Source organism: Crocodylus siamensis, chromosome 4, assembly GCF_052110815.1.
Source record: "Crocodylus siamensis isolate JL-2025a chromosome 4, ASM5211081v1, whole genome shotgun sequence".
In the NCBI taxonomy this organism is placed as follows: domain Eukaryota; kingdom Metazoa; phylum Chordata; order Crocodylia; family Crocodylidae; genus Crocodylus; species Crocodylus siamensis.
Window position 1 is genome coordinate 94,800,105 of NC_143398.1, and position 13,588 is coordinate 94,813,692.

The 13,588-nt window shown below is 51.6% G+C and overlaps 1 protein-coding gene across 5 annotated transcripts in view; it reads right to left on the reverse strand.

Annotated features, from left to right (window-relative positions):
* Window positions 1-13,588, reverse strand: part of SGSM3 (small G protein signaling modulator 3) — a 50,592-nt gene that overhangs the window by 3,652 nt on the left and 33,352 nt on the right. For all 5 annotated transcript variants that reach the window (XM_090042974.1, XM_090042969.1, XM_090042971.1 and 2 more), the window contains 8 exons: window positions 7,925-8,052; window positions 7,415-7,570; window positions 5,574-5,628; window positions 4,912-4,961; window positions 1,251-1,403; window positions 948-1,018; window positions 488-536; window positions 72-157 (listed from right to left, as the gene is read on the reverse strand). In XM_090042974.1, the coding sequence (XP_089899100.1) occupies window positions 72-157; window positions 488-536; window positions 948-1,018; window positions 1,251-1,403; window positions 4,912-4,961; window positions 5,574-5,628; window positions 7,415-7,570; window positions 7,925-8,052 (748 nt within the window). The remainder of the gene's footprint in view (window positions 1-71; window positions 158-487; window positions 537-947; window positions 1,019-1,250; window positions 1,404-4,911; window positions 4,962-5,573; window positions 5,629-7,414; window positions 7,571-7,924; window positions 8,053-13,588) is intronic.

Here is a 13,588-nt window from a genome sequence, read left to right on the forward strand (position 1 = left end):
CCCCCCTGGCAGCCTGCCCCGAGCTCAGAGCGCAAGCAGCTCTGAGGGGGTCCTAGGGCTCCACGACTCACTTGAGTCCCACGCAGATGAGGGAACGAAGTTTCACATCCATCTGAGCATGCGCGGTGTCATGCGTCATGTTCACCGACTGCACCGCCTGCATGAGGGGAGGAGCCCGTTACCCCCTTCTCTGGGGCCCAGCCGCTGCGACCCAGCATCCTGGGGCTGGCTCTCCCCATCATCTCTCTGTTGCCAGGGCTGGAGGACCTACGATCCCCTGGAAGCCAGAGCTTCCCACCAGCCCCGCAGGAGGGAATGGGGTGGGATCCCCATGCCTGCCTGTGCCTCCCCCCAGCCTCCCCTGTGGCACCACCTGCTGCCCGAGGCTCGCAGGGCAGGAGCTCTGGGCTCTCGGTGGGACCAGAGCAGCCATTTAAGGTCTCTTCACAGAAGGCTTCCGGGGGCAGGAGCAGGGGCACCTACTCACTCGATAGAGCAGCTCCTCTGGAGTGAGGACTTTGCCATCTTCATCCAGCCTACAAAAAAAGACCAAAAAAAAATTAGAGCAGAAGCCCAGGCTCATGCTTCCAGGCCAGCCATGCCCTGAGGTGGGCAAGACACCTGCCTGGCACAAGCACTCTGCAGGGACAGGGGTGGGAGGAGCAGCAGCCCCTGGATGCTACCAAGGGTGGCTGCAGTTCTAGATGGTGCCAATGGCAGGCACAGCCACAGCGCAAGGGGACAGGGTTCTGGACAAAAGCAAAGCACCAGTCCCAGACCGGCAGGGCCACCTAGCACCGCACAGCCCTGCTTTCTCAGAAGAAGGAACCCACTGGGACCCAGCAGGAAGGCACGAGCTTCCCAGAGGAGAGGGCAGCAAGGGTTTGGCAGGTGGGACTTGGGAATGGAGGTGGACCTGGCTCTCTGTGTGACAATGGTGGCCTCACCTGTAAGTCTTGCAGAGCACAAGGCGTGAGTACACAGAGTCGAAGTCCCTCTCCACCTCCCGGCTGGCAGCCTGGCAGGAATGGGACACAGTCAGTGCCGCAAGAGCCCAGTGCCCACCCCTGCCCTCATGGACAGCTGGACAACCTCCCAGCACCGTCCCACCCAGTAACAGCAGAGACACACCTTGCAACCCAGTGGGGAGGAAGGTTGCAAGAAGGCTGCTATCTTGGCATCTTCCCAGGTCAGAGCCGCACTTTCCCCTTCTCTCTTGGCCTAATAGCTCCCCGGAACGCCCTTCTCACCTCCTCAATGAATAACCAGGGATGGCAAGGTCCTCCCAGCAGCGATGGCTTCTTTAGTCCATGCTCAAATATGGACTTCAGTGCTGGACAGAGTGTCCCTCGGACCAGGTCCGTCACCCCCTCTGTGACTGAATCGTCCCCAGCAACAGAGTACTAGAGAATGAAAGAAGCCGACTCTGAGCATCTCTAAGATAAGCAGAGATGCGCACTTGTCCAAACTGCTCATGAGATGTGCGTGTGGCCTTCCTTCCCACACAACCTGCACCCAAACACACCCTGGCCCAGCTTCCAGCCAGCAGTTCCAGGACCAAAAGCTTTCCTGACCCTCCCTGGGGCTCAGACCTCATACTGGAAAATGCCAGTGCCTGACTAGCAAGCCTAGGGTGCTAGGAGGTGGGGGGGGTCAGGGGTATGCAGGCTGAACTTTTTAAGGCTTGCTTCTCCCCAGCTTCCTCCCTCTCTCCCCAAGCTCTCACACATTAGGAGTATCTGCAGGGTCCCTGCCCAGAAGCTCTTGGGCTTTAAACACCCATGGACTGGCAGTCAGGAGAAGCAGGATCAAATCTTTGCCCTATACAGGCTCTCCATGACCTTGCACAAGTCACTTCACTGCTGTGCCTCCCATCCCCATCTGCAAAAGGTGAAGGAATGAGATGCCCCAACAGCACCAGAGTCATGAGGAGGTATTTGTTCACCTTGGTGAAATGAGTGGTGACCTCCCTGCAGTAAATGTGCTTCTCCTGGGTATTTCAATCACTGGGGATCAACTGTAGGTGTGAAGTGGCTTCACCCGTGCCATACGAGAGTCTTTGGAACTGCCATTTTTATTAGAAGCTCGTGTACCTTCCCATGCGGCTCTTTCAGCCCCTTGCAATTCAAAGACTGTGGCACCAGCACACTTCAAACCCAAGACTGAAAATGGATTATAGAATCCACATTGATTGCAACGTTTCAGAGGACCTCAGCTATGGTAGGAGGCTTCATCTTTCCTTAAAGGATGTTACGGGAGTGTAAGAGTGATGGTGTTACTGTGATAGTCCAGAAATTATGCAAAGGGGCAAGGATTTCTTAGTTGGTCTGATAAAAGATATTACCTTGCATAGCCTGGCTGGGCCTGGCTCCCTGTGATCAGACACATGAGGAAGAATGGCTTGTATTTGAAAGCTTTTTCCCCAAAGAAAGCTACATCCCATAGTTGGTCCAATAAAAGATATCAACCTATAAAACCCTTGCCTTTCATTCAAAAGGATAAATCAGCCTGGATCCCACTGTAGTGACTGGCACAGAGCATCCCCTCCAAGTGGGGGTGGGACCAAGGAGTTCCAGATTCATCATCAGTTGAACAGTAACTGGAATACAGATCTCTTGAACATGGCACCTGACCTAGCAGTTGAGGCCAAGGCTCAGCCTTTGACAGAAGTCAGCAGGTCATTCCCCTGGATGACCTTGACACTGGCAAGGGTAAGAAATGCTGGCAGGTCAGAAGCTTGTCACTTGAGTTTCAGTGCCCGGTGGGAGAGGGACATTAAGCAGTTGGCAACACCAAGAGCTCACAAGAAGCTTTTTGTAATTTTTTCTGAAGAGACAGGGTGGCCTTTTGAACCGCCTTCTATAGCCAAAATGATGACAGCCTGAGTGATTTAGCTCCACTCATGTAACATGTAGGGTCCTGGATCTATGTGGTGTGTAGTCTGAGCGTGGCTTCGCTAGTAGTCCCAGGCAACAGAAGAGGGATGAGACTGGCTTGCTGTCTCCATTCGTGACCTGCCCCTGATCAGCCAACTGGCCCAATAGCAGAGGTCACTGCCCTCCCTCCTGAGGTGGGCTGCTGCTAACAGGTGTATTTGGAAGTTACTTTCCCTATGTCATGGGGTGTCTGAGTTATAGCACCTTGCACTGGTAATGATACACACTCACCAGGACTTCCATGAACTTCCTGTGGACTGGGTAGCTGGCTAGCTAGCTAGCTATATGGGAAGCCCATGAACCAGCAGAGCCCTGAGCCTGGAGACTGAGGCAAGTGTTGCCACCTTGACTCTGAGGCAAGTGGATGCGTTTAGTTTCCTAAGGTCTGGGGCAGGAGATAGACCCTTCTCTGCCTTTCTTTTTTTGGGATAAGGAGACAGCAGTGTCCTGTACTCCTGCGGAGTTGCTTGGGCCACTGCTGGGTGAGGCAACAAAGCCCTTTGCACCACAGGGTCCGAGAGAAAACTTTTGCAAATTGAAAGGCACCAGAGTGGAAGTGGATTAGCCATTATCCAACACTCATCCACCAGAGACAGTATTACACTCAGCAATGCGGTATGGGGTAGGGGGCAAGGCAGCTCCCAAAGGCTGTTGTCGACTTCTGAAATTCTGTCAAATCTGGTGCTTGGCTGACAGGATGGCGAGAGACTTATGGAGGAGATGGATGTCAGGAGTTTCCTCTGGTAACAGAACTATTTGCATTGCTGATGATCTGGTTGTCTGTCCTGGGCCTATGGGGTTGGTGTTTGTAGAGCTTCCAGTAGGACAGTGGAGAGTAAAACTTCACAGATCTGCGGATGGACCCAAACCCTTCAGGGAAGGGGAATGCACCATTAGTCCCTGGATGGGAGGTCTTGGATGGCTGCCTGCAGAGCCGTGTTGAAAGCTGCCTGGCCCTTCTTGTTCAGTTTCCTTCAACTCCTCCCAGGTGCCCTCAAGCTGCTCGGATAAGAAAGGAGTCATCCTCCTCCATGTTAGGTAGACAGGGCTTGAAAGTCCGCCACCGAGTTCAGCAAGACCTATGGGCTTTGTGCATGAACAGAACCTTTCTTCTTTTGATTGGTTTTGGTGTCTTTGCTGTGTGTTCACGGTACCCGATCACCTGGTGCCAGTCTATTGGCGACTCTCACAGGCTTGCCTTTGCCAGAACGATATTCTCACTTCTCCCGCATCTCAGTTTGGAGCCATGTCTGGACTGCGTTTGGCCTTTCCCTCAGCTGCCTCCAGGCACAAGTGTTGGTGCTGTGATAACAAAGGCTGAGGCTGGTACCGGTACCAAACTAGCGTTGCAGCTCTCAGCACCAGCAGCCTCCATGGCTCCCGGAACTGGTTTTGTCTGGGTGTGATCAGTCAGTGCTAGGTTCAGTGGGGTCTCTCCCACGTCCTTCTCACTGCCAGACAGGAATGGCACTTACTGAGGAAGATCCTGCATTGACCTCTGCAGCCTTGCATGGAGTGCAAGATGGCTGCTGGGTACACCTGGAGCCCAAGATAATGGTGCTGCATGAAAGAATCCAGTCTTGCACACGAGGCGCCCGTGCGGCCACATTGGGATGATCTGCACTGATGCACTCAATTGGTATCTGGCAATTTTCAGGGGTCCCCTCCTTCCCTTCAGGTCAGCTGGGAGCTCTAAGTGCAGTTCCAGGGACCTTGGTCACTGCACTGGACTCTCACCCACCCCACACCCTGTGGGCTACCAATTTTCTCTCTCCTTTACATGGATGATCAGCAAATACCTATGGACATTAAGTGCCACCTGGCCACAATTTTGTTTGGTCCTTGAGAGTTTGAGAAAAGTTTCAGCCACCAACCAGTCTAAAGGGGCAATGGCAGCAGGGGAAACATGCATGGCTTGCAGAAAGAAAAGCAAAGAGGTTTCCAGGATGATATTTAAAGATACGATGGTGCTTACCTCTTTACTCCGTTCGTCCAAGATCTCCACAAATTTTGCAGGAAACCAACCTATGTGAAGCAGACACAGGGATCGGCTTGAGACAGACTTTAGGAAATCCTTATGCAGGCACATACTGAACCCTAGAGAAGCAGCAGGCTGGGAGAGGGAGGAAGGGAAAGTGGGAGAACAAAGGAACTTGGTTCCTGTGGCCCTTGGAGCAGGCTGGGAGCCCAGCCTGAGAAGAAAAATAAGCTCTGGGATCAAATCAGCCTGGGCTCAGGAAATCAGGATGGTTGCAAAGAAGAGGTCATTAAAGGACATTCTGCCAACAAGCAGCACAGGCAGCCCCCACTCTAGCTGTAAAACCTGCTGCCTCTGCAGGAAGTAGCCAGCAAGACCATCAAGACAACTCCCCCACAACCCAAGCCTGTGTCCCACCCACGCCTCCTGTGCAGCAGAGCAAATGTGCATTCCCAGGCAGTTACAGCCCCCCAGGACCTGCAGAGTCTTCAGCTGCAACGCTGAGAACTGTGTGCAAAGCAAACCCATGCAGCCCTCTGGGAGAGGGACGGGAGAGCTCTCGCTGCAGGCAACAGCCCTGTGGAACACCAGCCTCCTAGTCCCAGCAGCTCTGGAGCCTGCCCCCACTGCCTCCAAATCCCAGCTCCAACCATTCTCACCTCTCAATCCATTCAGCTCCCCCACCCAGCAGTGCTCATCCTTCTGGGAGATGATCTGAAACGAGGAGGGGGAAAAAGGGGACACTGACAACTTGCAACATGAGCAGGCTGAGGAGTGCCAGCAAGGAGACAAAGATCTGAGAACTACCTGGCTCCCCCGGCCCAAGAGCCTGGGGGACGGGTCTTGCCATGAGAATGGTGCTGGCAGAGGCAGAGAGAGAAGGGGCATTAGGGGCAGGTCATGTCAGACCAACCTGATTGCCTTTTATGATCAGGTCACAAAGGCAATGGATGCAGGTGTTGCCGTGGACGCAGTCTTTCTAGACTTCAGCAAGGCCTTTGACACCGTCTCCCACCCCATCCTCATTAAAAAACTAGGTGACTGTGGCATTGATGCCTACACAGTCAGATGGATTGCAGGTTGGCTCAAGGGTCGTACTCAGAGGGTGGTGGTGGATGGGTCATATTCGACCTGGGGGGAAGTGGGCAGCAGAGTCCCCCAGGGCTCAGTCCTTGGGCCTGCACTGTTCAATTTCTTCATCAGCAATTTGGATGATGGGGTGAATTGCAACCTCTTTAAATTCGCTGATGATACCAAAATTTGGGGGGGAGGTGAACACGCTAGTACGGAGGGAAAGACTGCAACAAGACCTGGATAGGTTACAGGAGTGGGCTGACAAGCAGGATGTGTTTCAATACTGACAAGTGCAGTAGAAACCAGCAGCACACTTACAGAATGGGAAACTCCCTTCTTGAGAGCACGGAGGTGGAAGGGGATCTTGGAGTCATTATCGACTCCAAGATGAACATGGGCCGACAATGCGAGGTCACGGTTGGCAGGGCATCCACAGGTGCATCACAAGTAGAGCCAGGGAGGTGATCCTCCCCCTCTGTGACGCTGGTCAAGCCACAGCTGGAGAACTGCGTCCAGTTCTATGCGCCCCATTTCAGAAGGGTTGTGGACAACATGGAGAGGGTCCAGAGGAGGGCCGCCCGCATGATCCAGGGACTACAGGGCAGACCCTACATTGAAAGACTGCGGGACCTGAACCTGTTCAGCCTTCACAAGAGAAGGCTGAGGGGGGACCTGGTGACTGTCTATAAACTCACTAGGGGGGACCAGAAGGGTTTAGGGGAGATGCTGTTTCCCCTAGCGCCCCCTGGCATGACAAGGAACAATGGACACAAGTTATTAGAGTAGATTTAGATTAGACATCCGCAAGAACTACTTCACAGTTAGGGCAGCTAGGAACTGGAACCAACTTCCAAGGGAAGTGATGCTGGCTCCTACCCTGGGGGTCTTTAAGAAGAGGCTTGATGCCTACCTGGCTGGACTCATCTGAGTCCAGTCTTTTCTCCCGCCCAGGCAGGGGATCAGACTTGAAGATCTACAAGGTCCCTTCTGACCCCACTTCTATGATAAGGTGCATGCAGTGTGGGAAACTGCTTTGTCCTCAGCTGTCAAAGGCCAGCAGCAGCCTGAACATCTGCACTTCAAGTCATCAGCCAATTTTCATTACAGGCAGACCCGACCTGGTGGGAATGACAACTTCACTTGGTCACCTTCAAAGGCTGAACCTCAGAGCCCCAGCTCTAAAAAGTATGAGCTGTTATTGCTGGTGGCAGAGGACTAGCTCCATTAGCACTCTTGGCGCAATGTGCATCAGGTCAGAGTAACAGACTACATAAACTGAAACCCTGCCAGAGCTACGGATGAGACTGGGCTGTGGGGAGCATTTGGTCTCAAGCAGTAGCTAGAGGCCAGTGCCTATAGCATGACCTCTTTGCAAGGGAACAAAGAGGATGCATCACAATGGGGGATCCCAACCCCTCCCACTTACTGTGATTATATCATTCTTGCGGAAACCCAGCTCATCGTCATCATGGCGCTCGAAGTCCAGCAGGGCCTTGGCGCGGCGGCGACGGTTCCGAGAACAAGCCACGTAGTTCTCGTGGTCCCGCTGGTGGCTCTCCATGCTGTAGTCTGGAGTCAGATCCTGGGGGCAGGGGGAAGGGGTATGGAAGAGCACCACAGAGAAACAGTAAGAAGGTGACTGGATGCACAGGTGACTAGATGCTGAGCCAGGTGTTCCCATCCCCACCCACCGTAGCTCTTCTCCTTCCCTGGGGCAGACAAATTAGCTCTCTCTGACCCCGTGAACAACCATGACTCCCTCCTCCACCTGGGAGGGCCAAGCTATCCACAAAGACCCTGCCCTTGGCAGATCTCACTTGGGCCTGGTAGTTCTTCTGGGGCTTGGATTGTTGTGGCCTGGACAGGGAGCATGGCCTTGGCCCTGCAGCGAGGAAAAGGTGGAAAATTTAGGCCTCCACAGGGTGTCCCCACTCACAATGCTGCAATTCTTGGGGTCCACGCACTGGAAGTGCCGCGCCACCTGCAAGATGGCCTCGCGCAGGTCAGCCACCAGCTCAGTCTGCTTAATGTTCTTGGCCTTCAGCGCCTCCAGGTCATCGTCACCTGGTACCAAGGGATAGGCCCAGGGTAAATGCACACAGGCAACCCATGTTTTTCATATAAATTAAAACAGAAGTGCTGACAGCCTGTCATTAGGGCCTATGGTTAAATCAATGTGCTTAATTCATTAAAAGTGGAGGAGAAGGATACTGCTTTTTTAACAATACACAGGATCAGTAGGAAAACGCCTCACTTCTGAAGCCAAGTCAAGCTGCAGATGCATGCCACACCGGTTGCGTGCTGCATTAGACATCCATGCTCTTTTGAGTCTCACCAAGGCCTGATTACTATTATTTTCATAATTCTGAGTGCAAGTACTTTCAGTTTCTGTTGAACAGAGAGGCTTCAGCCTGCAGGTGCAAAGACTAACTTCTTCAATGGACTAACTCATTCAGAGTTGAGAAACTGACTGGAGGAAGAAAAACAAGCTTTCTTTCTGCTTTTTCAATTCCCAAGCTATGAACTAAAAGATGGGTGGCAGAGAAGACGACTTATACATTCCAAGAGGAATGCAGGGCCAGATTTTCCAGAGGTGCATAAACACCAACAGACGCCAAGAGGCACCTTCTGGGATTTTTCCAAGCGTCTTCGCAGGCCTCTCACATGCACAAATTTAAAACAGGAATCAGGCACTTCTTTACATTCTACTGGGCTCCTTTCTAAAGGCACCTAAATACTTTTGAAGTCTGGCCTGTGTTTACCAGATATTATTAATCAATTCCCTACCCGCAAGAGATACCTCCTTTGCTGCCCAAATCAATTTTAAATGGAAAACTACATTTTGATTAACTAGTGTGCCAAGCACATTTAAAGGCAGTTTTATTTAATAAGGAAACAATTTCCAGATTTTTTTTTCACATTTCTATGTGAATTCCAATTCCCATCCAAATGCAGCCACACAATCCCAACTACAATGTTTTCACTTGGAAAATCAAGGGTGTCCAACTGGTTTAGTCCTTTGAGACAGAACCAGATCATGAGCTCCTCACATGCCAAACCTGGATCCATCCGCTTTTGGCGGTAGGGCAAGCACTGTCAGAGAGCTGCGCGGTCAACACAACCATTGCTTACCCCCTGCTGCCGAAAAGTGTCCCCTGTGGGGGTCCATACCCCAGATTTTGGCAGCAGACCTTCTCCCCAAGCTCCCGAAACCTCCAGGTGCCCCACAGGCTGGATGACACTGCTCTGTTATCATCTAAATCCAGCCTGCATGTTTAACACCCTTGTAGTAAATAAATACATTGTTAATAATTTTTTAACATGAAAACCTGTAAGAATTAAGAGTCTGAATAAATCTGTATAGATACAGTGCCTTCTCTGGGTTTAGCGAGATCATTTTGCTTCTTAATCCCATTCAGCCACCCCATCCAGCTTTGTGGAATCTGCAAATTTGTCAAGTGTTCACTCATTTCCATCCTCCAAATTATTACTGAAAATACTCAATAGGACAGATCCTGGGTGGATGCGGGGCGACTTTACTTGATACGCTCCCAAGAGAACCTGGAATAGGACCCAGATGGCAGGAGCCTTGTAGCTCCTCTGACATTGGTTACAAGTCTTTGAAGGCTTCAGTCCTTACATGCTCAGCAGAGATTCCTTAGAGGGGCTGCTAGATTATCTAAAAATTCTGTCTATATGAGCAGCCCCACCCCTGGGGCTTCAGGGGATTTACAGGATTCTCTGAAAGTTTCTCTCAGATGCTGTCACGGAAGCAGGTAGGCACCATGGGACCAGGTAAAGTAGCCATGCCTGATCTGCTCTGCATGGCCTTGCTGGAAGAACTACAGTTCTGCTGTCAAAACTGTATGCACATGGCCCTCAAAGTTATTCTGCGGTGGCAGAACCCCTCCTTTCGGCTGGCAAAACACCACCTCTCCCAACCAAAGGCGGCACTTGGCACTGCTACGCAGCCAACAGAGGTGCACGCAATCACACCTGCGCTTTCTGCTGGCTCATGCGCTGCCTTCAGCAGTTGTAGCCATAGTGCCCAGTTGCCTCAATTGCTGCAGTGGAGCCATGCAGAAGCAAGTGTCCTTTTGCAGCTTCCCTGCAACAGCTGCTGTCCGAGTTTAGCAGCAGAAGCAGCCCATGCTACTGCACAAGTGTTTTCCTTGCTGGTGCTGGAGCACTGAGGAGAAGGAGGGTGATAGCCTCAGCAGAGAGAAAAGGAGAGGACCTGAACCTGGTACATGCACACATGTGGGTCAGGGATGAGAGAGGAAAATATAGGGGGTACCAGGAACTCAAGTGGGGGAGGAACTGTGACTGAGGGGAAGATGGGCCAGGATAATGGTGGACTCTCCTATCCATAACTATCACCATATCCAGGAAGAGTCTGTAACTGCCAGAGCACATTCCCATCAGAACCCACAGCACAGTCCAGCACTGAGACGACTCGGGACTCCTGCTGTCCTCAAGCAGCTGTAAAAAATCCCTGGCCAAACATGTGCCTCAGCCCCCTCTACACAGAAAATGACAGCCTGCTACTCTTGTCAGTTACTGCAGTATCCCCAGGGGCAGGAGTCTGCATGGTGGAGCTAAATGTTTCAATCCACGAAAATGTCCAATGTTCAGCAGCGGAGAAGTGCCAGAATGAATGCACCAGGATACAACCTTGATTCAGCCCCCTTTGTGCTTATGTATTACTATGTATTAGATTTCTACACCACGCTCCCCAACAAGGGCTCAGAGCAGTTTACAGCAAGAAAAAAAAACTAACAAAAGTAGAACAGAATATGAAAAAAAGCTCCCAAAAATGATACCCCAGATTAGGCCAATCTGCTAAATGCCTGCCCAAATAGGAAGGATGACTTCATGTCCCTTGGCCTGTTTGGTGCACAGAGAAACTAGGCAAGGAACAGTGGGAAGAGGAAGGATGGTTCTGCGGTTGAGCCAGATGAACAGTGCCCAGATCCTAAGCCTGCTTCTGCTACACAGTTCCCACGTACGGCTAAATAAGTCACTCCATAGGTGTTTTCCATGGGTCTTTAACAGCATGAGCCTTATTTATGGGGTGCCCAACATGAGGTATGTCGAGTCTGACTTGCAGAAGTGCTGAGCACTCATCACTGCAAAGCTGAAACTAGTGGAGCTGTACTTTCAACAACCAAGACCTTAATGTCTCTGTGCCCACATTCTCCATCTCTCAAATGGAGTGACAGGGGCCCCTCAACTCGCAGGGAGACTGTGATGATTAAAATAATTTAATGTTTGAAAAGCAGCAGGAAGATTTAATGAGGAGCACTGCAAAAAAAAGCCCAGGAGGAAATCAGTAATTCTGCTGTCAGAGCAAAGCTGGAAAAGCATGCAGTAGAGACGAACTGGGGCCACCTACTGAAAAAAAGAGAAAAAGAAACCTATCAAATAGCTGCTCATTAAGGGCACTGAATGAAGCAGGGTTCACTGTGCACTGAATGAAGCAGGGCTCTGTGGAAAGCGCAGCATGAGACCATGTAATTAAGAACCGCGTCACAATACATACACACAGGAGGCTGAATTAAGGTCACACAAGTGACTTTCTGGCATTGATTAGCTTTTGAGTGCTTGACTTTACATACTGCTCTTTTACTCTTTTACCCTAGTTTATCTGTAAGCAACGATCCTTGGAATTTACTATTAGCCTCCCTGAAAATTTGTACAAGGCATTTTCCAGCAAAGCCAGCAGGATCCACACTTAATGCTACTCATAAGACTGGAAGAGCCAATAAAACTCAAGAAATCAATGACATGGAGACCAATTCACCCACACAAAATTCAGGCCCCTTTCTTAAACTTTTAGATGGGGCAGTGGGAATCTGCCCCGATTCGAAATATGGCTTTTTTTCCCCCAAAGGATCTACAATAAAAGCTCTGTTATCAGGCATCCATCGGGATGCGGGGAGGGCAGGGGGAGGAGGTTCCAGTTAATTTAATATGACGGTTATCTGAGGGGCATCTTTGCCTGTTGGGGCCACCGTCCCTCCCGCCACATCCGGTGCGCCAGGGCTTTCACTCCCTGGCATTGGTGTGCTGGGGGACAGGGAGGGGGGCCCTGCACAGGCTGCTCTGCCCCAGGCCATGGCCAGCAAGGAAGAAGTGGGACTCATTGAAACTGGAAGTGCCACAGTAGGACTTCTGGTTTTGCTTTTGGTGCATCGATCGGCAGGTGGTTTCGCTTTTGCCACGTTGATCAGCATGTTGGTTAATAGACCATTCTGGATGGTAACGAGCCAGATAACACAGCTTTTACTGTATATCTTATGGGGGGAAAAGTTGATAACTCACACTCACGCTGGGAGGTTTGCAGACATTTCGAAGTAGTAACAGCTCTTAAGTGCATGCACAATTGTACCCTTTACTTGAATTGATTTTTCCTTAGTTTCATAGTTAGTAGGGTTGGAAGGGACCTGAGCAGATCACTGAATCTGACCCCCTGCCATGGCAGGAAAGAGTACTGGGGTCAAACGACCCCAGCAAGGTGTACATCTAGCCTCCTCTTAAAGACCCCCAGGGTAGGAGCCAGCACCACCTCACTTGGAAGTTGGTTCCAGATCCTAGCTGCCCTGACCGTGAAGTAGCGCCTCCTCATGTCTAGCCTAAATCTACCCTCTGCCAGCTTGTGATCATTATTTCTAGTCACTCCTGGTAGTGCTTGGGGGAACAGGAACTTCCCCAGTGCCTGCTGGTCCCCTCTGACTAGTTTGTAATAGGCCACTAGATCCCTGCTCAGCCTTCTCTTGTGGAGGCTGAACAGGTTCAGGTCCCACAGCCTCTCCTCGTAGGGCCTGCCCTGCTGCCCCCGGATCATGCGAGTGGCCCTCCTCTGGACCCTCTCCATGTTGTCCACATCCCTCTTGAAGTGCGGCCCCCAGAACTGGACGCAGTACTCCAGCTGCGGCCTGACCAGTGCCACATAGAGGGGGAGGATCACCTCCTTGGACCTGCTCAAGATGTATCTGTGGATGCATGACAAGGTACGGTTGGCCTTCCTGACTGCATCCCCACACTGCCGGCCCATGTTCATCTTGGCATCAATGACGACTCCAAGATCCTTTTCTGCCTCTGCACTGATGAGAAGGGAGCTCCCCAGCCTGTAGGTATGGTGCCGGTTGTTCCTCCCCAGGTGCATCACCTTGCACTTGTCGGTGTTGAATCCCATCCTGTTCTCATCCGCCCACCCCTGTAACCCGTCTAGGTCCGATTGTAGCCTATTCCTTCCTTCTAGCATGCCCATATCCCCCCACATCTTAGTGTCATCAGCAAATTTGAATAGGGTGCTTTTTACCCCGTCGTCCAAGTCACTGATGAAGATGTTGAACAGTGCAGGCCTGAGGACTGAGCCCTGGGGGACCCCACTGCCTACATCTCTCCAGGACGAAAATGACCCGTCCACCACCACCCTCTGGGTGTGGCCCTCCAGCCAGCTGGCAAGCCATTTGACTGTGTGGGTGTCAACACCACAGTCCCCCAGTTTCTTAATGAGAATGGGGTGAGAGACAGTGTCAAAGGCCTTCCGAAAGTGCAGAAAGACTCTGTCCACTGCTACCCCTGCATCTAAGGA